Source organism: Bombina bombina, chromosome 2, assembly GCF_027579735.1.
Source record: "Bombina bombina isolate aBomBom1 chromosome 2, aBomBom1.pri, whole genome shotgun sequence".
In the NCBI taxonomy this organism is placed as follows: Eukaryota; Metazoa; Chordata; class Amphibia; order Anura; family Bombinatoridae; genus Bombina; species Bombina bombina.
The window spans coordinates 105,498,075-105,524,996 of record NC_069500.1 but is presented as its reverse complement, the minus strand read 5'-3'; the positions used below and the strand labels follow the sequence as shown (position 1 = coordinate 105,524,996).

Sequence of the window (26,922 nt, the reverse complement as noted above, 5' to 3'; positions counted from 1 at the left end):
TCCACTATGAAAGAGAATAAAAAACAGTGCACATACACTTAGAATATATCAAAATTAATATATCCGAAGCCTTTAGTAATATCCTTTTTAAAGGAATAAAAACCTGAAAACCTTAGAAAAAGGTTAATCTCAACACATAAGTAGATAAATGTACATCATTAAGTAATATCCCTTAGAGGAATAAAAGTTGAAAACCTTAGAGATTATGCTATATGAAATATCATAAATAAAGATACATCCTTCAGAAGCATCAAACATGAACATTCTTAAAGAAATGTTCTTCCTTATAACTTAGCTGCATAAATACATTAAATTGCCACTAGATGGCAGACAATACCAGGGAATCACAATGGAATAGGGGAAAAAAGTTCTAAGTTACAGAACTAAACAGTGCATGGCATGTAATCTAACACCAAGAGAATTAGTAACAAAAAATGTATAAATATAATATACATATCCCCTATGGAATCAAATCCAAATTCTCCTGAATCAGTTTAGCGATCTCCCCTAATGCGAGTAGATCATCTATACTCCCTTAGAGAGTATATCAGGTTGTGCTATACAACTGATATTGCAGGCTGAGATATAAGGCCCGTGACTCGCCATAGACGAAAGCGAGATCGCACCCAAAGAAATCCCGGCTGGAAGGTTAACCCCTCTGACGCCGGATCAAACAAAATCTCACCTAGTGCCTGATAAAAAATTTCGAGCAACACATTAAGGGCAGCTGAAAATCTCTGCTAAATCAGTGGTCTGCTCCTGGTTTAAGGAGCGTGTCAATACTGCCTGCTGCAAACTTAACCGATGAACATCAAATATCCCCAGACCACTAAGTCCTCCTAAATTAATATCCCTCTTCAAGAGAGAGCAGAAAAGAGTAGGATGAACGGCAAAGCCGCGATCCTACCTCTCAGTAGGACGACAGGTCTCATTTAGATCACAGGGGTCCAGCAGATAACGTTAGAGAGAAAGGTACTTATAAGTTAGGCATAACCCCATGTCTAATTAGTGTGAAATCCTCATCCCTACTAGCAACAGGATTTGCCCCACTATACAAGCGTACACGGTTAGCAGCGGGAAAAGGACTGGTCCAGAGCTGCGCCACACACATATAATGCTGTCCCAAGCTGTGCGCTGTATAAAACAGAACAAGTCTATTCTTAGTCCTAAAAGAATTTTTAGAAAGTATCGATCTAGGTACTGCAGTGTACATTTATGCTAACGAGTGGTGGCCTCCGGTCATACTATATAAAACCCTAGAGCCACCGCTGCTGAGGAGGAGTGCATCAGCACTGAATGCTTAAGACCTCTACTAGAAGTCCATGATTAAAAAGTGCCCACAATGTCACCTCACCGCCCACCCCTACTGGAGGATACCCGGCAATGGATATGAAAAATCCCTAACCCACAGTAAAACCCCTTTTGACCACAAGCCATGGGGGCAGGGATACAGGGACTCACGTTTAGAAGTCTTCGTCTGCACTTTAGAAGTCTTTGTCAGTCTTCTCACCCGGTTCAGGTCTGACAAAAGCAATCTTCATCCTGACAGTGACCTGTGGATCCAGCTGCAGGGCAGGAACAGTTTCTTAGGTGTGACAGATACTCCACTCTCTATCAGGGACCTAAAGAAAAAGAAAGAACAGAGTAACCAACCCTGGCTTTCTATAAAGGTGTAGCAATAATGTTAGAAATAAAGCAAAGACTACTTTGCCGCTTTCTAACTGCCAATAGCCACCATTATTCTTACTAAAGAGATTGGCATGGACACAGCATAGCCCCAATCCTTGCTTGCAGGGAAAAGTACCTATAAAAGTATTAAATATCTTCAGACACCATCTTTGCACATCCTCCCTTGACAGAGGCAAAGAGAATGAATGGGGGTTATGGGTAAGGGAAGTGACACTTAACAACTCTGCTGGGGTGCTTTTTGCCTCCTCCTGAATTCACACTAGTAATTGGAATTAATTTGTGGACTCTCCATGCCATAGGAAAGAAATATTATTATTATTATTATTATTATTATTATTAGAGAACATCTATTAGAAACATATCTTTCTTTCTAATGACACAGTGAGTCTACGGATCATCATCAATTACTGTTGGGAATATCGCTCCTGGCCAGCAGGATGAGACAAAGAGCACCACAGCAAAGCTGTTAATTATCACTTCCCTTCCCACAACCCCCAGTCATTCTCTTTGCCTCTAGTACAAGGAAGAGGTGAAGTAATGAGGTGTCCTGATTAAGATTCGTCTATCAAGATTTTTTTATTTTATTTTTTATTTTGAAGTCTGGGCAAGATTGCTCTGGCTTTCCATCACAATTTGGGTCTAGCTGTACTCCACATTAGTCTCTTCAGTAGGTTTGTGGTGGCTTTAAAGCAGTTAGGAAAATGCAGCAAAGCCCACTTTACAAGTTCCTAACATGTTGCTGCCCTGGTATAGAAAGCCTGAGTAAGCTTACTCTCTTTCTTTTTACACAGGTCTCTGTGAGGAGCGGCATCCTCTCATACTTTGTGAGTCGTCTGACTGCCGGGTGGCTAGAATGCAGGTAAGTGGCTTTTTTGTTCTTCTAGGGCTAGAAGGCTGGCACTAAAGTGGTTAACAAAATCCTTTATGGACGGTTGAGGCAATTGACAGGCACATTCTTGCATGTGTTGGAGACTTGGGGGTTAACCTCCTTCATAGAAGGAAGGGGTTAACTGTCTTTGGGGTTCGAATATTTCAATATTTATGAGCATTTTTGTTATGTTTCTGTACAGAATGTAAATTGTGTCTAAGAGCGCAATTGGTGCCCTTCTTAGGGGCCGTGTAGATGTGTTTGTCTCTCTCTTAGAAATACTTATCAGAGCGGTAAGGAGTGGAAACTGCTAGATTATGCCTATGTACTGTTTCGGGAACTTATCCTTGGTCCAGCAGGGAAGTGAGACTTCTATGAAAGGAAAACCTTTTTATTTAAGTTGGTAGACGGAATGAGGGAGGTGAATCAAGCTTCCATTCTATGCTGTTTTTGGCCACGCCTCCTTCAAGTTATCGGAACGTCGCCATGTTTTTAGAGATAACTGTGTATTATTTTTTAATATGCAAGAGGATCACGCCTTGTTTCTCCGGCATGGAGTTATTGGTATGTTCCGTATCCCTTGATGTCGGATGTTGTGTATATATATCACATTCACTTTTTCTTTGTGATATAGCCATAGGTGGTGCTCTTTTTGCCTTAGCAGAATTGAGAATCGTTGCTAGAAATATGCAATGTTTATATTGGTGCTAATGTCTTTATTTTATCATATAAAGGTTCTAGTTGAAGTAATATGCAAGAGCATAATGTATTACTCAGGGATTTATTTGCTGGTGCACTGTTGATGAGATAAATTTTTTGTTGGATGAGAAGTTTTCCTATCCTCTGTTTATTTTAATGTCTATTTCTATATATATATTTATTATTATGGAATATATATGTTTAATATAGATTCATTTCAATACTTTTATATGTATTTAAAATAGAATAGCATTAGTCTAGATGTTTCTGTACCTCCTTATCAGTCAAACTATTGATGGTATATATTAAGCTAAACCTTATGTCTCCTAGGGTGATGCGGTTTAGGCAATGCCACAGCTCTCCCCTTTTATGTCCCAAGCCTTTTTGGCAATTTTCAATGGCTACAAGGGATGGCGCTAAAAAGCTTGATGTAACACACTAATTCAGGACTATTTGTCAAATACTTATAACGCAATAAAAACATATAATTATAGATGATTCATATAATATTGTATTTATTTGTGGTGAAATAATAAAAAGGGACGTCTCCCTTGCAACAAAAATACTTATACACAAAAAAAATTTTTTATAAAAATATAAGTATTACAATGAAAAAATGTGAAAAAAGTATGTTATACCGCCTTAAAAGGAACAAAAATTGATGTAAAAAATATAAAAATAGTATTGCAATGATGTTGGGTCCCAATTGGATCCTTTAATTAAAAAATTGTCCTTAGACGTAATTCCTGTTTATTTGTATCCAATCAAAATGCTGTATACTTTTCCAGCGTTATAGAGTGTTGCAACAATGAATCAAATCTTAGCAGGGTAAATAACATATCAGTGTTGCCCTGATAGTCATATACATAAGTTACTTCTTCAAAGTTCATGCAGTTAAATCATGTATTTCATGCATTTAAAGCACGTATAGAAACTTCTCTGCAGATTGACCACCGGACAACACACTGTAGTGAATTCAGCAGTATAAACTGTGTCATATTTCCCTGATACAAGATAGATACAAGTCTTTTCGTCATATATGTGGCCTCTTTTAAAAGTTTATACTGTATAGTATGCCTTGTAGATACTGCTCTGCAGATTGGTAGATTGACCAATGAATAAAACAAACACTCTCCTTCTGGAGACAGTTTGGAGTAAACTCACTCACCCCTCTTCCTCCTCCAGTGCAGTGGCTTCTGTGTAAAAGTACCGGTCGGTTCTTGTGACCTCAGTGAGGACGGCAGACTCGGTCAGAGGATTTTTGCAGCAGAATAACCCGCTCATAGCATACAACATGCGCGAGATACTAGGTACCTAGTGATAAAAAAAGGAACAAATTTGCAGGATAACAGCTTAACTTCAATGCAACACACAGTTTATACTGCTGAATTCGCTACAGTGTGTTGTCCGGTGGTCAATCTGCAGAGAAGTTTCTATACGTGCTTTAAAGGCATGAAATACATGATTTAACTGCATGAACTTTGAAGAAGTAACTTATGTATATGACTATCAGGGCAACACTGATACGTTATTTACCCTGCTAAGATTTGATTCATTGTTGCAACACTCTAACGCTGGAAAATTATATAGCATTTTTGATTGGATACAAATAACAGGAATTTTTTAATTAAAGGATCCAATTGGTATCCAACATCATTGCAATACTATTTTTATATTTTTTTTACAATTTTTGTTCCTTTTAAGGTGGTATAACATATACTTTTTTTCCACATTTTTTTCATTGTAAGACATATTTTTATTAAAAAAAAATGTTGTGTGTACAAGTATATTTATTGCAAGGGAGACATCCCTTTTTTATTATTTCACCACAAATAAATACAATATTATATGAATCATCTATAATTATATGTTTTTATTGCGTTACAAGTATTTGACAAATAGTCCTGAATTAGTGTGTTTGTTACATCAAGCTTTTTAGCGCCATCCCTTGTAGCCATTGAAAATTTCCATATCTGTGTCCACCTCGGAGGGAGGTGGTCTGGGAGCGACAAAGGTGTAACTTGAGCTTAGCACAGTTCTTTATCTGTTTGTATCTGCCAAGCTTGTTTGGCGTCGCATGCAGTGCCCTGCGGTTCCTCTAAGTCTCCAGGAGGAGTATGTTTGCTTACAGATTTTGCATCTTCTGTGATATCTGCGGTTTTGCCTGTTTTTTCCTTAATTTCAGGAAATATGCAAGAGGGTATATTTCGGACGGTAAGGTTTCTGTTCCTCTCTCTTCTTCACAGGTGGTTCTCTATTCTGAGTAGAGGAGATTCGCCGCTAGTTTTTCTGAGGGTGCAATTCTCAGAATTGGACAGTGTGTAATTCCTTCATCCGATACTGAAGTCTTATTCAGATGTATGCTTATTTGCCTCGTGCAATTTTATAGGAGGTTTTGGCTACTTGGATGACATAGATTCTCTTGTCGTTGTCAACCTTTGAAAGTTTGTAAACTGTATCTTTTCTCTGATGTTCCTTCTAGGAGGACATGGTCTAGACGTGCCTTAGATATTTCTCAGGAATAGGAGAAGCTAGGGATACCTTCTCCCTGTCTCCCGTCCTTTAAGGGATTTTCCTGTCGCTAATTCTAGTATAATGCACGGTGCCTTGAGTAGAAGAGTTTTTCTACTATGGCTCAGAGATACTCAATCCCTATGAAGGGTAGCTAGTTCCCTTTCGGATACATGGATAAGAGGCTGGAGGTTTTGTTGTTCATTTATAGCATTGTCTTATTTGTCTTATTTTAGTAGACTTGCTGTGTTAGCCGCGGGCATTGTGGCTGACTTTTTGGTCAGCTGAGAAGCCTTTCGGTATCTTGGTGGTACGGTCTAGGCTTATAGTTCTGCAGTGGCAGTCTAAAATTTTACGTTCCTCCAAACCATAACTTTTGGTTTGGTCCTTTTAAGTATGAGACCTTGTTTGGACATGGTCTGGCAGATTATTTTCTTCTTTTTGGGAGAAAATTGTTTTTTTTTTCTACCTCTCGATCAGAGAATGAGTCTAAAGGACAGTTTTCCTGTTTCTTCTCTTATGCAGTGTCAATCAGATCTTTTAGAGTCCAATTTAAAGTTTCCCTCTCTTAGACAGATTTCTCCTTTGAGAGTATCTGCAATCCAGATAGGGTTAAAGACATTCCTTGAACTGGGTTCAGACATTCCTATCTGGGAGTGATAGTTACAGTTCTAGTCTGGGAAAGGGACCCAGGTATTTTCCTGGGTACTATTTTGAAGGTATTGACCTTCAAAATAGTAGCCTTTCTCTTTGGTTCAGGAGGGTCTGCTCATAACGAATTTAAACCTGGAGGAGGTGTTTTTATTGTTCTCAGTCGTGTCATCTAGGAAGAGGGTGCTCTTATGGACTACTTATGAGAGGTGTCATCCTTCTTCGAGCAATATCTCTTTCAGGAGGTCTGGTCCAATCTTCTTTCTCATGGATGGCAGATGAATTCGGAGAAGTTTTCATCTACAAGGTGGAATTGTTAGCTTAATATGTTCTCTATCTAGGAAAAGATTCAGAAACAAAAGTCAGATATCTAGGAGTTATTCTTTTCTCTTGTAAGGTGTATCCAGTCCACGGGTTCATCCATTACTTGTGGGATATTCTCCTTCCCAACAGGAAGTTGCAAGAGGACACCCACAGCAGAGCTGTCTATATAGCTCCTCCCCTAACTGCCACTCCCAGTCATTCTCTTGCAACTCTCGACAAGAAAGGAAGTATCAAGAGATATGTGGTGACTTAGTGTAGTTTTACCTTCAATCAAGAGTTTGTTATTTTTAAACGGTACCGGCGTTGTACTGTTTTACTCTCAGGCAGAAATTAGAAGAAGAGTTTCTGCCTGGAGGTTTGATGATCTTAGCGGTTTGTAACTAAGGTCCACTGCTGTTCTCACCCATAATTGAAGAGTATGGGACAACTTCAGTTGGGGAAACGGTCTGCAGATTACCTGCTTTGAGGTATGTTCAGTATTTTTATTTCTAGAGAGATGAAATGAGTTCTAGAAAATGCTGACAGAGCCTTGTGTATTTGAGGTAAGCCTGATGCAGTGATTTAACAGCGACTGGGATCATGCTTACAAAACAGGATAATACTCATGTTAGTACTTATATTACTTAGTGAAAAACGTTTACATGACTTCATAAATAGGACGTTTTTTTCTCTGAGGGAGATAACTCTTTATTTGGGGCATAGTTTCCACATGGCTAATCAGATACTCCTAGGAGTACTTTCTTAAGGCCCCTCTGGCATCCAGTACATGGTGGGAGGGGCCTATTTTAGCGCTCTAAATGCGCAGTTTTAATTCAGACTGAGACATCCAGCTTCCCTAGAGGAGTCCTCTGACACCGGAGGACCATTACAAGGGGTTTATTTCTGCACAAAATCGTATTTGAGGGCAGGTAGGAGCCTCAGCAGAGCTGTGGCAGGGTGCTCAACTGTGTTTTAACGGTTTTAACTTTTTTTTTTTTTTTTAAATCCGGTTTGGGGCCTAAGGGGTTAATCATCCATTTGCAAGTGGGTGCAATGTTGCTTTAGTCCCTTACACACACTGTAAAAATTTCAAAGACTTTACTATATTTTTTCACTGTTTTGCAGTTTAAGTGTTAGTTTTTTTTCTCTTAAAGGCACAGTAACGTTTTTGTTTAATTGCTGTTTCACCTTTATTAAAGTGTTTTCCAAGCTTGCTTGTCTCATTACTAGTCTGTTAAACATGTCTGACATAGAGGAAACTACTTGTTCAATATGTTTAGAAGCCATGGTGGAACCCCCTCTTAGAATGTGTACCAAATGTACTGAAATTTCTATAAACTATAAAGACCATATTATGGCGCTTAAAGATTTATCTCCTGGGGATTCTCTGACTGAAAAAAGGGAGATTATGCCATCTTGCTCTCCCCATGTGTCAGACATGGCGGCAGTTATGAATACTACCCTCACAGAGATATTGTCCAAACTGCCAGGGTTACAAGGAAAGCGAGACAGCTCTGTGGCTAGAACTATTACAGAGCTTTCTGACGCTTTAATGCCTGTGTCCAATATACCCTCACAATACTCAGAAGCAGAGGCAGGTGAGCTTCTATCTGTGGGTGACATTTCAGACTCAGGGAAGGCGTTACTTCAGTCTGATTCTGAAATGACAGCGTTTAAATTTAAGCTTGCACACCTCCGCTTATTGCTTAGGGAGGTTTTAGCGACTCTGGATGACTGTGACCCCGTTGTGGTTCCAGAGAAATTGTGTAAAATGGACAAATACTTTGCAGTGCCTGTTTACACTGATGTTTTTCCAGTCCCTAAGAGGTTTTCGGAAATTATTACTAAGGAATGGGATAGACCAGGTGTGCCGTTCTCTCCCCCTCCTGCTTTCAAAAAGATGTTTCCCATAGATTCCGCCATACGGGACTCGTGGCAGACGGTCCCTAAGGTGGAGGGAGCAGTCTCTACCCTAGCTAAGCGTACAACTATCCCCGTCGAGGACAGTTGTGCTTTCCTAGATCCTATGGATAAAAAATTAGACGGTCTCCTTAAGAAAATTTTTATACATCAAGGTTTTATTCTCCAGCCTCTTGCATGCATAGCCCCAGTTACTGCTGCAGCGGCTTTTTGGTTCGAGTATCTTGAGGAGGCTCTGCAGGTAGAGACCCCGTTAGACGATATTCTAGACAGGATTAAAGCTCTTAAGTTAGCTAATTCCTTTATTTCTGACGCCGTTTTTCAGTTAACCAAACTAATGGCTAAGAATTCAGGTTGTGCCATTTTGGCGCGTAGGGCGCTATGGCTTAAGTCCTGGTCAGCATACGTTACTTCAAAGTCTAAGCTTCTTAACATCCCCTTCAAGGGACAGACACTATTCGGGCCTGGTCTGAAGGAGATCATTTCTGATATTACTGGAGGAAAAGGTCACGCCCTTCCTCAGGATAGGTCCAATAAATTAAGGACCAAACAGAATAATTTTCGTTCCTTTCGAAACTTCCTCTAATGCAAAACAAGAGGGAAATTTCGCCCAGTCCAAACCAGTCTGGAGACCTAACAAGGGGAAGCAGGCCAAGAAACCTGCGGCTGCCTCTAAGACAGCATGAAGAAGTAGCCCCCGATCCGGGACCGGATCTAGTAGGGGGCAGACTTTCTTTCATGTAATTAGCAAGAGTCCATGAGCTAGTGACGTATGGGATATACATTCCTACCAGGAGGGGCAAAGTTTCCCAAACCTCAAAATGCCTACAAATACACCCCTCACCACACCCACAAATCAGTTTTACAAACTTTGCCTCCTATGGAAGTGGTGAAGTAAGTTTGTGCTAGATTCTACGTTGATATGCGCTCCACAGCAGGTTGGAGCCCGGTTTTCCTCTCAGCGTGCAGTGAATGTCAGAGGGATGTGAGGAGAGTATTGCCTATTTGAATTCAATGATCTCCTTCTACGGGGTCTATTTCATAGGTTCTCTGTTATCGGTCGTAGAGATTCATCTCTTACCTCCCTTTTCAGATCGACGATATACTCTTATATATATATATATATATATATATATATATATATATATATATACCATTACCTCTGCTGATTTTCGTTTCAGTACTGGTTTGGCTTTCTACAACATGTAGATGAGTGTCCTGGGGTAAGTAAGTCTTATTTTCTGTGACACTCTAAGCTATGGTTGGGCACTTTTTTATAAAGTTCTAAATATATGTATTCAAACATTTATTTGCCTTGACTCAGGATGTTCAACATTCCTTATTTTCAGACAGTCAGTTTCATATTTGGGATAATGCATTTGAATAAAACAATTTTTTTCTTTCCTTAAAATTTGACTTTTCCCTGTGGGCTGTTAGGCTCGCGGGGGCTGAAAATGCTTCATTTTATTGCGTCATTCTTGGCGCTGACTTTTTTGGCGCAAATTTTTTTTTCTGTTTCCGGCGTCATACGTGTCGCCGGAAGTTGCGTCATTTTTGACGTTCTTTTGCGGCAAAAATGTCGGCGTTCCGGATGTGGCGTCATTTTTGGCGCCAAAAGCATTTAGGCGCCAAATAATGTGGGCGTCTTATTTGGCGCTAAAAAAATATGGGCGTCACTTTTGTCTCCACATTATTTAAGTCTCATTTTTTATTGCTTCTGGTTGCTAAAAGCTTGTTCACTGGCATTTTTTCCCATTCCTGAAACTGTCATTTAAGGAATTTGATCAATTTTGCTTTATATGTTGTTTTTTCTATTACATATTGCAAGATGTCCCATGTTGAAGCTGAGTCAGAAGATACTTCTGGAAAATCGCTGCCTGGTGCTGGAGCTACCAAAGCTAAGTGTATCTGCTGTAAACTTTTGGTAGCTGTTCCTCCAGCTGTTGTTTGTATTGAATGTAATGACAAACTTGTTAATGCTGATAATATTTCCTTTAGTAAAGTTACATTACCTGTTGCTGTTCCATCAACATCTAATACTCAGAGTGTTCCTGATAACATAAGGGATTTTGTTTCTAAATCCATTAAGAAGGCTATGTCTGTTATTCCTCCTTCTAGTAAACGTAAAAAGTCTTTTAAAACTTCTCATTTTTCAGATGAATTTTTAAATGAACATCATCATTCTGATAATGGCTCTTCTGGTTCAGAGGATTCTGTCTCAGAGGTTGATGCTGATAAATCTTCATATTTAAAATGGTATTTATTCGTTCTTTACTTAAAGAAGTCCTAATTGCATTAGAAATTGAGGATTCTGGTCCTCTTGATACTAAATCTAAACGTTTAAATAAGGTTTTTAAATCTCCTGTAGTTATTCCAGAAGTTTTTCCTGTTCCTGGTGCTATTTCTGAAGTAATTTCCAGAGAATGGAATAATTTGGGTAATTCATTTACTCCTTCTAAACGTTTTAAGCAATTATATCCTGTGCCATCTGACAGATTAGAATTTTGGGACAAAATCCCTAAGGTTGATGGGGCTGTCTCTACTCTTGCTAAGCGTACTACCATTCCTACGGCAGATGGTACTTCCTTTAAGGATCCTTTAGATAGGAAAATTGAATCCTTTCTAAGAAAAGCTTACTTGTGTTCAGGTAATCTTCTTAGACCTGCTATATCTTTGGCGGATGTTGCTGCAGCTTCAACTTTTTGGTTGGAAGCTTTAGCGCAACAAGTAACAGATCATAATTCTCATAGCATTATTATTCTTCTTCAACATGCTAATAATTTTATTTGTGATGCCATCTTTGATATCATTAGAGTTGATGTCAGGTATATGTCTCTAGCTATTTTAGCTAGAAGAGCTTTATTGCTTAAAACTTGGAATGCTGATATGTCTTCTAAGTCTACTCTGGTTTCCCTTTCTTTCCAGGGTAATAAATTATTTGGTTCTCAGTTGGATTCTATTATCTCAACTGTTACTGGAGGGAAAGGAACTTTTTTACCACAGGATAAAAAATCTAAAGGTAAATTTAGGTCTAATAATTGTTTTCGTTCCTTTCGTCACAACAAGGAACAAAAGCCTGATCCTTCATCCTCAGGAGCGGTATCAGTTTGGAAACCATCTCCAGTCTGGAATAAATCCAAGCCTTTTAGAAAATCAAAGCCAGCTCCTAAGTCCACATGAAGGTGCGGCCCTCATTCCAGCTCAGCTGGTAGGGGGCAGATTACGTTTTTTCAAAGGAATTTGGATCAATTCCGTTCACAATCTTTGGATTCAGAATATTGTTTCAGAAGGGTACAGAATTGGCTTCAAGATAAGGCCTCCTGCAAAGAGATTTTTTCTTTCCCGTGTCCCAGTAAATCCAGCGAAGGCTCAAGCATTTCTCAAATGTGTTTCAGATCTAGAGTTGGCTGGAGTAATTATGCCAGTTCCAGTTCTGGAACAGGGGCTGGGGTTTTATTCAAATCTCTTCATTGTACCAAAGAAGGAGAATTCCTTCAGACCAGTTCTGGATCTAAAAATATTGAATTGTTATGTAAGGATACCAACATTCAAAATGGTAACTGTAAGGACTATCCTGCCTTTTGTTCAGCAAGGGCATTATATGTCTACAATAGATTTACAGGATGCATATCTGCATATTCCGATTCATCCAGATCACTATCAGTTTCTGAGATTCTCATTCCTAGACAAGCATTACCAGTTTGTGGCTCTGCCGTTTGGCCTAGCAACAGCTCCAAGAATTTTTACAAAGGTTCTCGGTGCCCTTCTGTCTGTAATCAGAGAACAGGGTATTGTGGTATTTCCTTATTTGGACGATATCTTGGTACTTGCTCAGTCTTCACATTTAGCAGAATCTCATACGAATCGACTTGCGTTGTTTCTTCAAGATCATGGTTGGAGGATCAATTTACTAAAAAGTTCATTGATTCCTCAGACAAGGGTAACCTTTTTGGGTTTCCAGATAGATTCAGTGTCCATGACTCTATCTTTGACAGACAAGAGACGTCTAAAATTGATATCAGCTTGTCGAAACCTTCAGTTACAATCATTCCCTTCGGTAGCCTTATGCATGGAAATTCTAGGTCTTATGACTGCTGCATCGGACGCGATCCCCTTTGCTCGTTTTCACATGCGACCTCTTCAGCTCTGTATGCTGAACCAGTGGTGCAGGGATTACACAAAGATATCTCAATTAATATCTTTAAAACCGATTATACGACACTCTCTGGCGTGGTGGACAGATCACCATCGTTTAGTTCAGGGGGCTTCTTTTGTTCTTCCGACCTGGACTGTAATCTCAACAGATGCAAGTCTTACAGGTTGGGGAGCTGTGTGGGGGTCTCTGACGGCACAAGGGGTTTGGGAATCTCAGGAGGTGAGATTACCGATCAATATTTTGGAACTCCGTGCAATTTTCAGAGCTCTTCAGTCTTGGCCTCTTCTAAAGAGAGAATCGTTCATTTGTTTTCAGACAGACAATGTCACATCTGTGGCATACATCAATCATCAAGGAGGGACTCACAGCCCTCTGGCTATGAAAGAAGTATCTCGAATTCTGGTTTGGGCGGAATCCAGCTCCTGTCTAGTTTCTGCGGTTCATATCCCAGGTATAGACAATTGGGAAGCGGATTATCTCAGTCGCCAAACGTTGCATCCGGGCGAATGGTCTCTTCACCCAGAGGTATTTCTTCAGATTGTCCAAATGTGGGGACTTCCAGAAATAGATCTGATGGCCTCTCATCTAAACAAGAAACTTCCCAGGTATCTGTCCAGATCCAGGGATCCTCAAGCGGAAGCAGTGGATGCATTGTCACTTCCTTGGAAGTATCATCCTGCTTATATCTTTCCGCCTCTAGTTCTTCTTCCAAGAGTGATCTCCAAGATTCTGAAGGAATGCTCGTTTGTTCTGCTGGTAGCTCCAGCATGGCCTCACAGGTTTTGGTATGCGGATCTTGTCCGGATGGCCTCTTGCCAACCGTGGACTCTTCCGTTAAGACCAGACCTTCTGTCGCAAGGTCCTTTTTTCCATCAGGATCTCAAATCCTTAAATTTAAAGGTATGGAGATTGAATGCTTGATTCTTAGTCAAAGAGGTTTCTCTGACTCTGTGATTAATACTATGTTACAGGCTCGTAAATCTGTATCTAGGGAGATATATTATAGAGTCTGGAAGACATATTTCTTGGTGTCTTTCTCATCATTTTTCCTGGCATTCTTTTAGAATTCCGAGAATTTTACAGTTTCTTCAGGATGGTTTGGAGAAAGGTTTGTCTGCAAGTTCTTTGAAAGGACAAATCTCTGCTCTTTCTGTTCTTTTTCACAGAAAGATTGCTTATCTTCCTGATATTCATTGTTTTGTACAAGCTTTGGTTCGTATAAAACCTGTCATTAAGTCAATTTCTCCTCCTTGGAGTTTGAATTTGGTTCTGGGGGTTCTTCAAGCTCCTCCGTTTGAACCTATGCATTCATTGGACATTAAATTACTTTCTTGGAAAGTTTTGTTCCTTTTGGCCATCTCTTCTGCCAGAAGAGTTTCTGAATTATCTGCTCTTTCTTGTGAGTCTCCTTTTCTGATTTTTCATCAGGATAAGGCGGTGTTGCGAACTTCTGTTGAATTTTTACCTAAGGTTGTGAATTCCAACAACATTAGTAGAGAAATTGTGGTTCCTTCATTATGTCCTAATCCTAAGAATTCTAAGGAGAGATCATTGCATTCTTTGGATGTAGTTAGAGCTTTGAAATATTATGTTGAAGCTACTAAGAATTTCCGAAAGACTTCTAGTCTATTTGTTATCTTTTCCGGTTCTAGGAAAGGTCAGATGGTCTCTGCCATTTCTTTGGCATCTTGGTTGAAATCTTTAATTCATCATGCTTATGTCGAGTCGGGTAAAACTCCGCCTCAAAGGATTACAGCTCATTCTACTAGGTCAGTTTCTACTTCCTGGGCGTTTAGGAATGAAGCTTCGGTTGATCAGATTTGCAAAGCAGCAACTTGGTCTTCTTTGCATACTTTTACTAAATTCTACCATTTTGATGTGTTTTCTTTTTCTGAAGCTGTTTTTGGTAGAAAAGTACTTCAGGCAGCTTTGAATCTTCTGCTTATATTTTCAGTTTTTTTCATTATAAAATTTAAATTATTTTGGGTGTGGATTATTTTTCAGCGGAATTGGCTGTCTTTATTTTATCCCTCCCTCTCTAGTGACTCTTGCGTGGAAAAGATCCACATCTTGGGTAGTCATTATCCCATATGGCTTATGTGTTCCCACCATTTCCTCTCCTCCCTCGTTTGATTGCCAAGATCAAGCAGGAGAGAGCTTCTGTGATTTTGATAGCACCTGCGTGGCCATGCAGGACTTGGTATGCAGATCTGGTGGACATGTCATCCTTTCCACCATGGACTCTGCCGCTGAGGCAGGACCTTCTACTCCAAGGTACATTCAAACATCCAAATCTAATTTCTCTGCGGCTGACTGCTTGGAGATTGAACGCTTGATTTTATCAAAACGTGGTTTCTCTGAGTCGGTCATTGATACCTTAATTCAGAAAGCCTGTCACCAGGAAAATCTATCATAAGATATGGTGTAAATATTTTCATTGGTGTGAATCCAAGAGTTACTCATGGAGTAAAGTCAGGATTCCTAGGATATTATCCTTTCTCCAAGAAGGATTGGAGAAGGGATTGTCAACTAGTTCCTTAAAGGGACAGATTTCTGCTCTGTGTATTCTTCTGCACAAGCTTCTGGCAGATGTTAGTTTAGTTAGAATCAAGCCTGTGTTTCAACCTGTTGCTCCGCCATGGAGTTTAAATTTAGTTCTTAAAGTTCTTCAAGGGGTTCCGTTTGAACCTCTGCATTCCATAGATATCAAGCTTTTATCTTGGAAAGTTCTATTTTTGGTAGCTATCTCTTCGGCTCAAAGAGTTTCAGAGTTATCTGCCTTACAGTGGGATTCCCCTTATCTGATCTTCCATGCAGATAAGGTAGTTTTGCGTACCAAACCTGGTTTTCTTCCTAAGGTGGTATCTAATAAGAATATCAATCAGGAGATTGTTGTTCCTTCACTGTGTCCTAATCCTTCTTCAAAGAAGGAACGTCTATTACACAATCTTGACGTGGTTCGTCCTTTAAAGTTTTATTTACAAGCTACTAAGGATTTTCGTCAAACATCTGCATTGTTTGTCGTCTACTCTGGACAGAGGAGAGGCCAAAAGGCTTCGGCATCTTCTCTTTCTTTTTGGCTGAGAAGCATAATCCGTTTAGCTTATGAGACTGCTGGCCAGCAGCCTCCTGAAAGAATTACAGCTCATTCCACTAGAGCAGTAGCTTCCATATGGGCTTTTAAAAATGAGGCCTCTGTTGAACAGATTTGTAAGGCGGCGGCTTGGTCTTCGCTTCATACTTTTTCTAAATTCTACAAATTTGATACTTTTGCTTCCTCGGAAGCTATTTTTGGGAGAAAGGTCTTGCAGACAGTGGTGCCTTCCGTTTAAGTTCCTGCCTTGTCCCTCCCTTCATCGGTGTCCTAAAGCTTTGGTATTGGTATCCCACAAGTAATGGATGAACCCGTGGACTGGATACACCTTACAAGAGAAAACATAATTTATGCTTACCTGATAAATTTCTTTCTCTTGTGGTGAATCCAGTCCACGGCCCGCCCTGTCACCTTAAGGCAGGTGTTTTTTATTTTTAAACTACAGTCACCACTGCACCCTATAGTTTCTCCTTTTTTCTTGCTTGTCTTCGGTTGAATGACTGGGAGTGGCAGTTAGGGGAGGAGCTATATAGACAGCTCTGCTGTGGGTGTCCTCTTGCAACTTCCTGTTGGGAAGGAGAATATCCCACAAGTAATGGATGAACCCGTGGACTGGATACACCACAACAGAGAAATTTATCAGGTAAGCATAAATTTTGTGTTTTCCTTATTTACATGCCCAGCTATCAGCGAATAGCTTAGCCATTTTACATCCTGAAAGTTGGGATTTTCCTGAAGTTGATTTTATCTCACTTTCAGTGACTCAATGTATGGTCATCAATCCCTTTGCTATTTTCCATAGAATGGAGAGGTTGAATATAGACTCTCTTCCATAGTGGTTTCTCAAAAATATCTATCTCAAGGCGCATGTTTCTAGAGACATTCCTGGGTGATATGACCACAGACACCAACTAGATGTCTGGGTCTTGTTTTCGGCGCAGAAGTGTCTGCTCCCCTCCTTATCATATTGGCGTTTGAGAGCGTTTTACAATGCTCTGATAGCTTGGCCTCAGTTGTCCTTAGCTTGATTCCAGTTGGACAATACCTCCTCAATGGTTTACATCAACCACCCACCAGGGAGAAATTCAGAGTTCCTTAGCCATGTAGTAGGTGACTTGGATTGTTCATTAGGCGAAAGCTCTCATTTGTTGTGGTCTTTTTGTCATCCACTTTCCTGGAGTGGACAACTGGGTAGCATCCTGGGGAGTAGGAACTCTTCCAGAGGTATCCTCCAACTTAACCTTCAAATGGGGGTGTCAGAGTTGGATCTGATGGCGTCTCGGAAAATTGCCAAGTGGCAGAAGTATAGTTGTGAGAAATCCTCAGGTCACTTTGATAGATGCTGACATTCCTGTTTCCCCCAGATGCCCTCCTTCCACGAGTCATTTCTTGTATCAAACAGGAGAGAGTGGGTAATTTTTATTGTCCCTGCGCGACCTTTGCAGGACCTTTTATGCAGACCTAGAGGAGATGTCATTTCTTCCTCCTTGGAGATGGCCTCTAAATAGTTACCTTCTGATCAGCGTCCTTTATCTCTTCCAAATTGTGTTTCTCTATTTGGAGATGGTGCGCTTAGTGCTCTCTAAGCATGTGTTTTTTCCATTAAGACCATGATTCCGGCTTACTAGCCTGTTACAGAAGATTTACCATAAGCTATGGTGTAAATATCTTTGATGGTGTGAATCCAGGACTACTCTTGAAGTAGTAGGATCAGGATTCTTAGAATTAGTCCTTTTCTACTGGAAAGGGTCAGATTTCTGCATTGCTTTTGTTGCTTCATAAGCATCTGGCGGACGTGCCAGATGTGCAATCTTTTTGTCAGGCCTGTGTTTTTAAATTTGTTGCTCCTCCTGGGAGCCTTATCTTTGTTCTCAAAGTTTGCAGCAAGCTCAGTTGAGCCTTTGCGTTCCATAGATATTTAGTTGTTATCTTGAAAGGTTTTGTTTTTTATTGTTTTCTCCTCAGTTTTGCAGTGTGATTCGCCTTTCTTTTCCATGCCGATGGGACGGTTCTAAAGTTCCTTCCTAAAGTGGTTTCGGACAGAATATTTAGTCAGGGAATTGTTGTTCTTTTTCTTTGTCATAGTTTTTTTTTCTGAAGAACGTTTGTTATACAACTTTGAGGTTGTGCCTGCTTTCAAATTTTATTTTCAGGCGACTAGGGAGATGTGGTGTAGTGGTTCGCTCCTCTACTCCTGAAGCAGGAGGTTGTGGGTTCAATTCAGGTAGAGCTCCTTTTTTCCCATCCGTCTCTTTCACTAGTTTTCTGTCCTGTTTGTTGTTTCTCTAAGAAACGTATAGGTCAAAAAACTTCCTTTTCTTCTTGTTTCTGGTTGAGAAGTATAATTGGGTTTGTTTTTGAGACTGCTGGACAGCAGCTTCATGAGAAAATTACATCTCTTTCCTCTAGGAACAGCCAGCTGTAGTAGCCTGATGGTTAGCTTAGATGCCTAGCAAGCAGAAGGTTTGCAGTTTGAAACCAGGTGCAGCTATTTTCACCTTGAATGAACAGCAAACTGTTTTACTGTCCCTTCTTAGTGGGTTTCAAAAATAAAACTTCTCTGGAACGGTTTTCAAAGGCTATAACTTGGCCTTCTCTGCATGCCCTGTCCAAAATTTTACAAATTGGATTTTTTGCCTTAGCTGAAGGTTCTTCAAGCAGGGTAGCCTGTCTTGTCCATCCCTTATCATCTGTGTCCTCTAGCTTGAGTATTGATTCCCAACAGTAATTGATGATGATGATGATCCATGGACTCACTGTGTCATTAGAAAGAAAACAAAATTTATGCTTACCTGATAAATTGCTTTCTTTGACTAGGTGAGTCCATGGCCCGCCCTGTTTTTCAGACAGTTTTTTGATATATAAACATCCTTCACCTCTACACCGTATGTTATTTTGTTTCTCTCCTTATCCTTCGGTCGAATGACTGGGGGTTGTGGGAAGGGAAGTGATACTTAACAGCTTTGCTGTGGTGCTCTTTGCCTCATCCTGCTGGCCAGAAGTGATATTCCCAACAGTAATTGATGATGATCCGTGGATTCACTGTGTCAATAAATAAATACATTTATCAGGTAAGCATCAATTTCGTTATTTTGAAATGCTTCTTTTTAGGTGGAGTAAAGAAAAAATGATGTACAATGTCCCTTTTAAATTTTGATCTGTGTATATATCTAATTGTTTAGTAAGTAATAATGAGACAGAAATGCTATGAACATGTTTTATTGAATGCTATGAACATTAATTTAGTCTTGAAAACAAAGATCTGTTTCCTTTCTTCATTACCTTTTTGTTTTATGATTAACTTTAGAATCTGCAACTTTGTCTGGACCCCACCTTTTGCCAGTAAGAGCATTGAATGAAGTCTTTATTGGGGAATCTCTTTCATCAAGGTACATTACATATACACTGAATTATGCTGTTTATAGTCATGTGAAACTTGCAGTGAACAAAGCATGGTGATTACTAGAATATTACATTTATACTCTGCATCAAAAGAACATTTTTGCCTTTCTTAGAACAGAGTGCATGGTTTATCCTACATGCTTTTACGGGGTTAATACGGTTATATATTTTATCTTTTATCAACTATATCACAGCCATCTAGCTGCTTCAAAGTGTGGCCTCTTGTCTTTCTGTCTCTGGAATTCACAATGGCCAATGTTATAGCTCACAGCAAGGGGCAGATGAGGTGAGTTACAACTCCAGCCTTTGCTGGAGTCACTGAACAATAGGCATGGGCATTCGGCAGCTTTGTTAGCTACCGAATGCAGAAGTAGGCAGCTGCTCTTGAACTTCAGTGATTTTTGGTGCCGGATTTATGCTTGTGAAAGATCACCACAGATCTTAGTTTGGGGATCTTTCTCATGAATCAATCCAGCACCGAAAATAGCCGAAGCCCATGAGCGACTGCCTACTTTCTCATTTGGAATGTCCATGCCTACTGAACAATACCACAGTTACGACAGTTAGTATACTAGATAAGTCATAGCTAACATATGATACAGGAACAAGTAGTTATTGGTACCATCTTACTTTGGCTCAAGTGACTTTGTGCAAGTTGCCGCATAATATCTCACTGACAATAAGGGAACTCGATACCTCAAGATAGACTTTTTGGCTTACTTGATTATTATATTTCTACAGTTTGGTTTATTTGGTACCAATAACTACTCTTCACTGTATGCATTTAATGTGTTCCTGTATCATATGTTAGCTATGACTTATCTAGTATACTAACTGTCGTAACTGTGGTAAAATTCTGATACGATATGATATAGCCGGCTATGCACAGGTGCAGCAACTCTATATGTTCAGTTTACTAAAACCTATTTCAGGTCTGCACAACCTCAACTGAGAACTGCATCCTGTGCTTAATCAGCCAAAAATATCTGTAATAGCAATATCTACTTGGGTATTTCTCCTCAAATACTTTTATTTCCACAAGGATGCATGTCTTGACACATGGACCGGTCCAAGTAGTATCTAATTTTTTAATATACTGTGTACTATGTATTTATTTTGTTTTTAAATCACTTTACACTTTTGTATGGTTGTTGCCATTTTTAGTGAGCTTGTGCTCTGCACAGTGTGTGACTAAAAATCACTTCTTCAAATGCAAACTTGTGTTGCTGTTCTGCTCATTTTTTAAAAGAGTGCTGAATCCCCAGTCTTTATGAGGTTTTATTATAAACTTCTTCTCTTTTTGATGCTTGCTTGATAATATATATATATATATATATATATATATATATTAAAGCACAAACATATTCCGCAGCTCTGTCCAATGGTACAACTCATTTAAATAAAACTTTTAAGAGACAGGACAACATTTTGCAAACACATACAGGAGGAATTGTGGGCCCTATTCCCGTGGGAACTTAAAATCTAGATGGGTAGGAGGTTGAGAAACAAGAGGTGAGGGCTGCAAGATTGAGAGAGATGTTAATGCAGAGTTAGATGAGGGAAATGTTAGGTAAGTAAAATTAATTCATTATTGAGTTGGGTGGTAGGCTTCTCTAAACAAAAAAGTCTTCATGGAGCATTTAAAAAAGAGAGAGGGGAAAGCCTGACAGGACGGGGGAGAGTGTTCCAGAGGGTAGGTGCTGCACGACAGAAGTCCTGCAGTCTAGCATGGGAAGAGGTGATAGTCTGCAAGGAGCAGGTCATTATTGGATCTTAGTGGGCGGGCTGGAGTATATTGTTTATTATTAGAGGATAGGTGAAGGGGAGCGGCGTTGGCGAGAGCTTTGTATGTAAGGGTCAGAATTTTGAATTTTAATTCTGCTGTGAATGGGGAGCCAATGAAGGGACTCGCAGAGAGGTGCAGCAGATATAGAGCGACAGGAAATGTGGATTAGCCTGGCAGAGGCATTTAGGACGGATTGAAGGGATGGATATATATATATATAATTTAGGGGTTAATGTGGTTTGGCGTTTATGCCCTGGTAATTTCCCAGGAATTGGGTGTACTGTAGCTCGCAATTTTGTACTGTTAGAGCCATCATTTGAACACTTTCTCTGTTGTCACATCTTGGCAAGCTGTTGTCAGGAGGCAGAGATTTAGCCCTGCCTTTGGTAAATTGACAATTGTGGGCAGGTTTAATTAACCCTGTGTGTTGCAAACTGGTTCCAGTTGGTGGGATTAATTCTGTACATGACAGACTGACGGCAGACGTGAGACTGGTATCCCCTGCCCGTAACAGGGTGGAGCAAATTTTCTTACTGGCTAGAGAGAGATGATTGACCTAGGGGGAAAAGTAACCCCTGATTTAAAAAGCAACAAACTGCTTCATGTGCCTGTTGATTTTATACAGCTCCTGTGCATTTTAGAGGGGTATGCAACTCCTCATTTGAAAGTCCACTCTTTGAGACAAGGGGATTTTATTTTTAATGAACCTTTTAACTTTTTTCACTTTAATTATAAAACAAAAACAAACAAAAAAAAAAAAAACATTGTTTCAATAAATGGTTTTAGAAAAAGCACCCACGGGGCTCATTGTGGACTCTGCCCTTGTTGGACAAACCTTCCTTAACGCCTGTAATTGCAAATTAAAAAAGAACTGATAGAAATATAACCAGTATAGCACATAGGTAAGCATGGTTACAGCAGTTTTAGTATAGCACATAGGCAAGCATAATTACAGTAGTTTCAGTATAGCACATAGGCAAGCATGGTTACAGCAGTTTCAGTATAGCACATAGGTAAGCATGGTTACAGCAGTTTCAGTATAGCACATAGGCATGCATGGTTACAGCAGTTTCAGTATAGCACATAGGCAAGCATGGTTACAGCAGTTTCAGTATAGCACATAGGCAAGCATGGTTACAGCAGTTTCAGTATAGCACATAGGCAAGCATGGTTACAGCAGTTTCAGTATAGCACATAGGTAAGCATGGTTACAGCAGTTTCAGTATAGCACATAGGCAAGCATGGTTACAGCAGTTTCAGTATAGCACATAGGTAAGCATGGTTACAGCAGTTTTAGTATAGCACATAGGCAAGCATGGTTACAGCAGTTTCAGTATAGCACATAGGTAAGCATGGTTACAGCAGTTTCAGTATAGCACATAGGCATGCATGGTTACAGCAGTTTTAGTATAGCACATAGGCAAGCATGGTTACAGCAGTTTCTTTCTAGGTGTCCCAATCAATGCTGTAGCTACAAAGACACTCGTTTGATGTCTACTGACAAATATTTATAGAGGGGGAAAAAAGCGATAACGTTCTGCATATGTGGTTAATATGTTTAATATGCGGTACATTCTAGTGAACTGTAGTAGATACAGAATAAAGTGTCACTTTCAGTTGTGTAGATGGGTTGTAAGTTGACTTTTGGACATTCTGCCTTTTGGCAGCGCTTCTATATGTAGGCTGATATTCCTCTCTGCAACAGTGAGCTGTTTACACCTGATAGACTTGTGTTCTGTCTTATTCAGGTTGAACTATAACACCTGCAAACAACGTTTTACCTTCTCGCTCCATAGGGCCTCTTACTATGAAATATCTGTTGATGATGGGCCCTGGGAAAAACAGAAGAGTTCAGGTCTGAATGTTTGCACTGGAACAGGATCAAAAGCCTGGTAAATACATTGTCTTCTTTCGTACACAAAACATTAAACTCTAATCTAAAGCAATTAAAATATGTAATGCTCACTGTCCTTTATAAAACGTGCGTGTGTATAAATATTAATAATATATATATATATATATATATATATATGTGTGTGTATATAACAACAATGGATAGGTATATGCACTCTCACCACCGTCTTGCAGCTGCCAGGGTGCTCTTAAAAGATATGCTCAGAAAATAAGAAAAAAGCACTCACTGGACTTAAGACATCAATGTGAAATTTATTTGTGATGTTTCGGGTCCTTTAAATGTCCCTTCTTCTGACAACCAGAATGTACAAACTAACAAACTTATATCGGCCTGTAGTTTACGCCGGGGTTAGGTTCCAGAAGGGATGGTTGTAAATCGAAACCGTTGTAAATTGAAACCAGTTTATAATGTAAGTCAATAGGAAGTGAGGGAGTTAGGTTCCAGGCCCCTCTCAAAATTGGCATAAGCAACACCTAATACATTATTTTTATAGCTTTGAAATGAAGACTTTAAATGTTAAACAGCATTATAAACCTAATAAAATAATCACACAACACAGACTTTACTTGCATTTTTCTGCAAACAGTTCTTTCTATGCATTTCCATCTGGACTGATTTATAGACAGGAAGATCTTGTTCCTTTGCATGGTGCTCCATAGCTCAGGTCTGGTTAAACTGATTAATTTCAGCTTGCTTGGCTTGCATATCTTTGCTGCAACACAAGCGGACAGCTCCACCTACTGGCTATTTCTCCAACATAGGTGTGTCCGGTCCACGGCGTCATCCTTACTTGTGGGATATTCTCTTCCCCAACAGGAAATGGCAAAGAGCCCAGCAAAGCTGGTCACATGATCCCTCCTAGGCTCCGCCTACCCCAGTCATTCTCTTTGCCGTTGTACAGGCAACATCTCCACGGAGATGGCTTAGAGTTTTTTAGTGTTTAACTGTAGTTTTTATTATTCAATCAAGAGTTTGTTATTTTGAAATAGTGCTGGTATGTACTATTTACTCAGAAACAGAAAAGAGATGAAGATTTCTGTTTGTATGAGGAAAATGATTTTAGCAACCGTAACTAAAATCCATGGCTGTTCCACACAGGACTGTTGAGAGCAATTAACTTCAGTTGGGGGAACAGTGTGCAGTCTCTTGCTGCTTGAGGTATGACACATTCTAACAAGACGATGTAATGCTGGAAGCTGTCATTTTCCCTATGGGATCCGGTAAGCCATGTTTATTACGATCGTAAATAAGGGCTTCACAAGGGCTTATTAAGACTGTAGACTTTTTCTGGGCTAAATCGATTCATTATTAACACATATTTAGCCTTGAGGAATCATTTTATCTGGGTATTTTGATATAATAATATCGGCAGGCACTGTATTAGACACCTTATTCCTTAGGGGCTTTCCCAAAGCATAAGCAGAGCCTCATTTTCGCGCCGGTGTGGCGCACTTGTTTTTGAGAGGCATGGCATGCAGTCGCATGTGAGAGGAGCTCTGATACTTAGAAAAGACTTTCTGAAGGAGTCATTTGGTATCGTATTCCCCTTTGGGCTTGGTTGGGTCTCAGCAAAGCAGATACCAGGGACTGTAAAGGGGTTAAAGTTTAAAAACGGCTCCGGTTCCGTTATTTTAAGGGTTAAAGCTTCCAAATTTGGTGTGCAATACTTTTAAGGCTTTAAGACACTGTGGTGAAAATTTGGTGAATTTTGAACAATTCCTTCATGTTTTTTCGCAATTGCAGTAATAAAGTGTGTTCAGTTTAAAATTTAAAGTGACAGTAACGTTTTTATTTTAAAACGTTTTTTGTACTTTGTTATCAAGTTTATGCCTGTTTAACATGTCTGAACTACCAGATAGACTGTGTTCTGAATGTGGGGAAGCCAGAATTCCTATTCATTTAAATAAATGTGATTTATGTGATAATGACAATGATGCCCAAGATGATTCCTCAAGTGAGGGGAGTAAGCATGGTACTGCATCATTCCCTCCTTCGTCTACACGAGTCTTGCCCACTCAGGAGGCCCCTAGTACATCTAGCGCGCCAATACTCCTTACTATGCAACAATTAACGGCTGTAATGGATAATTCTGTCAAAAACATTTTAGCCAAAATGAACACTTGTCAGCGTAAGTGCGGCTGCTCTGTTTTAGATACTGAAGAGCATGACGACGCTGATATTAATATCTCTGAAGGGCCCCTAACCCAGTCTGATGGGGCCAGGGAGGTTTTGTCTGAGGGAGAAATTACTGATTCAGAGAACATTTCTCAACAGGCTGAACCTGATGTGATTGCATTTAAATTTAAGTTGGAACATCTCCGCATTCTGCTTAAGGAGGTATTATCCACTCTGGATGATTGTGACAAGTTGGTCATCCCAGAGAAACTATGTAAAATGGACAAGTTCCTAGAGGTGCCGGGGCTCCCAGAAGCTTTTCCTATACCCAAGCGGGTGGCGGACATTGTTAATAAAGAATGGGAAAGGCCCGGTATTCCTTTCGTCCCTCCCCCCATATTTAAAAAATTGTTTCCTATGGTCGACCCCAGAAAGGACTTATGGCAGACAGTCCCCAAGGTCGAGGGAGCGGTTTCCACTTTAAACAAACGCACCACTATACCCATAGAGGATAGTTGTGCTTTCAAAGATCCTATGGATAAAAAATTAGAAGGTTTGCTTAAAAAGATGTTTGTTCAGCAGGGTTACCTTCTACAACCAATTTCATGCATTGTCCCTGTCGCTACAGCCGCATGTTTCTGGTTCGATGAGCTGATAAAGGCGGTCGATAGTGATTCTCCTCCTTATGAGGAGATTATGGACAGAATCAATGCTCTCAAATTGGCTAATTCTTTCACCCTAGACGCCACTTTGCAATTGGCTAGGTTAGCGGCTAAGAATTCTGGGTTTGCTATTGTGGCGCGCAGAGCGCTTTGGTTGAAATCTTGGTCGGCTGATGCGTCTTCCAAGAACAAGCTACTTAACATTCCTTTCAAGGGGAAAACGCTGTTTGGCCCTGACTTGAAAGAGATTATCTCTGATATCACTGGGGGTAAGGGCCACGCCCTTCCTCAGGATCGGCCTTTCAAGGCAAAAAATAAACCTAATTTTCGTCCCTTTCGTAGAAACGGACCAGCCCAAGGTGCTACGTCCTCTAAGCAAGAGGGTAATACTTCTCAAGCCAAGCCAGCTTGGAGACCAATGCAAGGCTGGAACAAGGGAAAGCAGGCCAAGAAACCTGCCACTGCTACCAAGACTGCATGAAATGTTGGCCCCCGATCCGGAACCGGATCTGGTGGGGGGCAGACTCTCTCTCTTCGCTCAGGCTTGGGCAAGAGATGTTCTGGATCCTTGGGCGCTAGAAATAGTCTCCCAAGGTTATCTTCTGGAATTCAAGGGACTTCCCCCAAGGGGGAGGTTCCACAGGTCTCAGTTGTCTTCAGACCACATAAAAAGACAGGCATTCTTACATTGTGTAGAAGACCTGTTAAAAATGGGAGTGATTCATCCTGTTCCATTAAGAGAACAAGGGATGGGGTTCTACTCCAATCTGTTCATAGTTCCCAAAAAAGAGGGAACGTTCAGACCAATCTTAGATCTCAAGATCTTAAACAAGTTTCTCAAGGTTCCATCGTTCAAGATGGAAACCATTCGAACTATTCTTCCTTCCATCCAGGAAGGTCAATTCATGACCACGGTGGATTTAAAGGATGCGTATCTACATATTCCTATCCACAAGGAACATCATCGGTTCCTAAGGTTCGCATTCCTGGACAAACATTACCAGTTCGTGGCGCTTCCTTTCGGATTAGCCACTGCTCCAAGGATTTTCACAAAGGTACTAGGGTCTCTTCTAGCTGTGCTAAGACCAAGGGGCATTGCTGTAGTACCTTACTTGGACGACATTCTGATTCAAGCGTCGTCCCTTCCTCAA

General features: G+C 40.2%; 1 protein-coding gene across 4 annotated transcripts in view; it reads left to right on the top strand.

Moving 5' to 3' along the window:
- NADK2 (NAD kinase 2, mitochondrial) overlaps positions 1 to 26,922 on the top strand; it is a 329,344-nt gene that overhangs the window by 205,069 nt on the left and 97,353 nt on the right. For 3 of the 4 annotated variants that reach the window (XM_053701209.1, XM_053701211.1, XM_053701213.1), the window contains 2 exons: positions 19,199 to 19,280; positions 22,828 to 22,971. In XM_053701209.1, coding sequence (XP_053557184.1) covers positions 19,199 to 19,280; positions 22,828 to 22,971 — 226 coding nt within the window. The remainder of the gene's footprint in view (positions 1 to 19,198; positions 19,281 to 22,827; positions 22,972 to 26,922) is intronic. The other variant, XM_053701210.1, reaches the window with a different exon arrangement.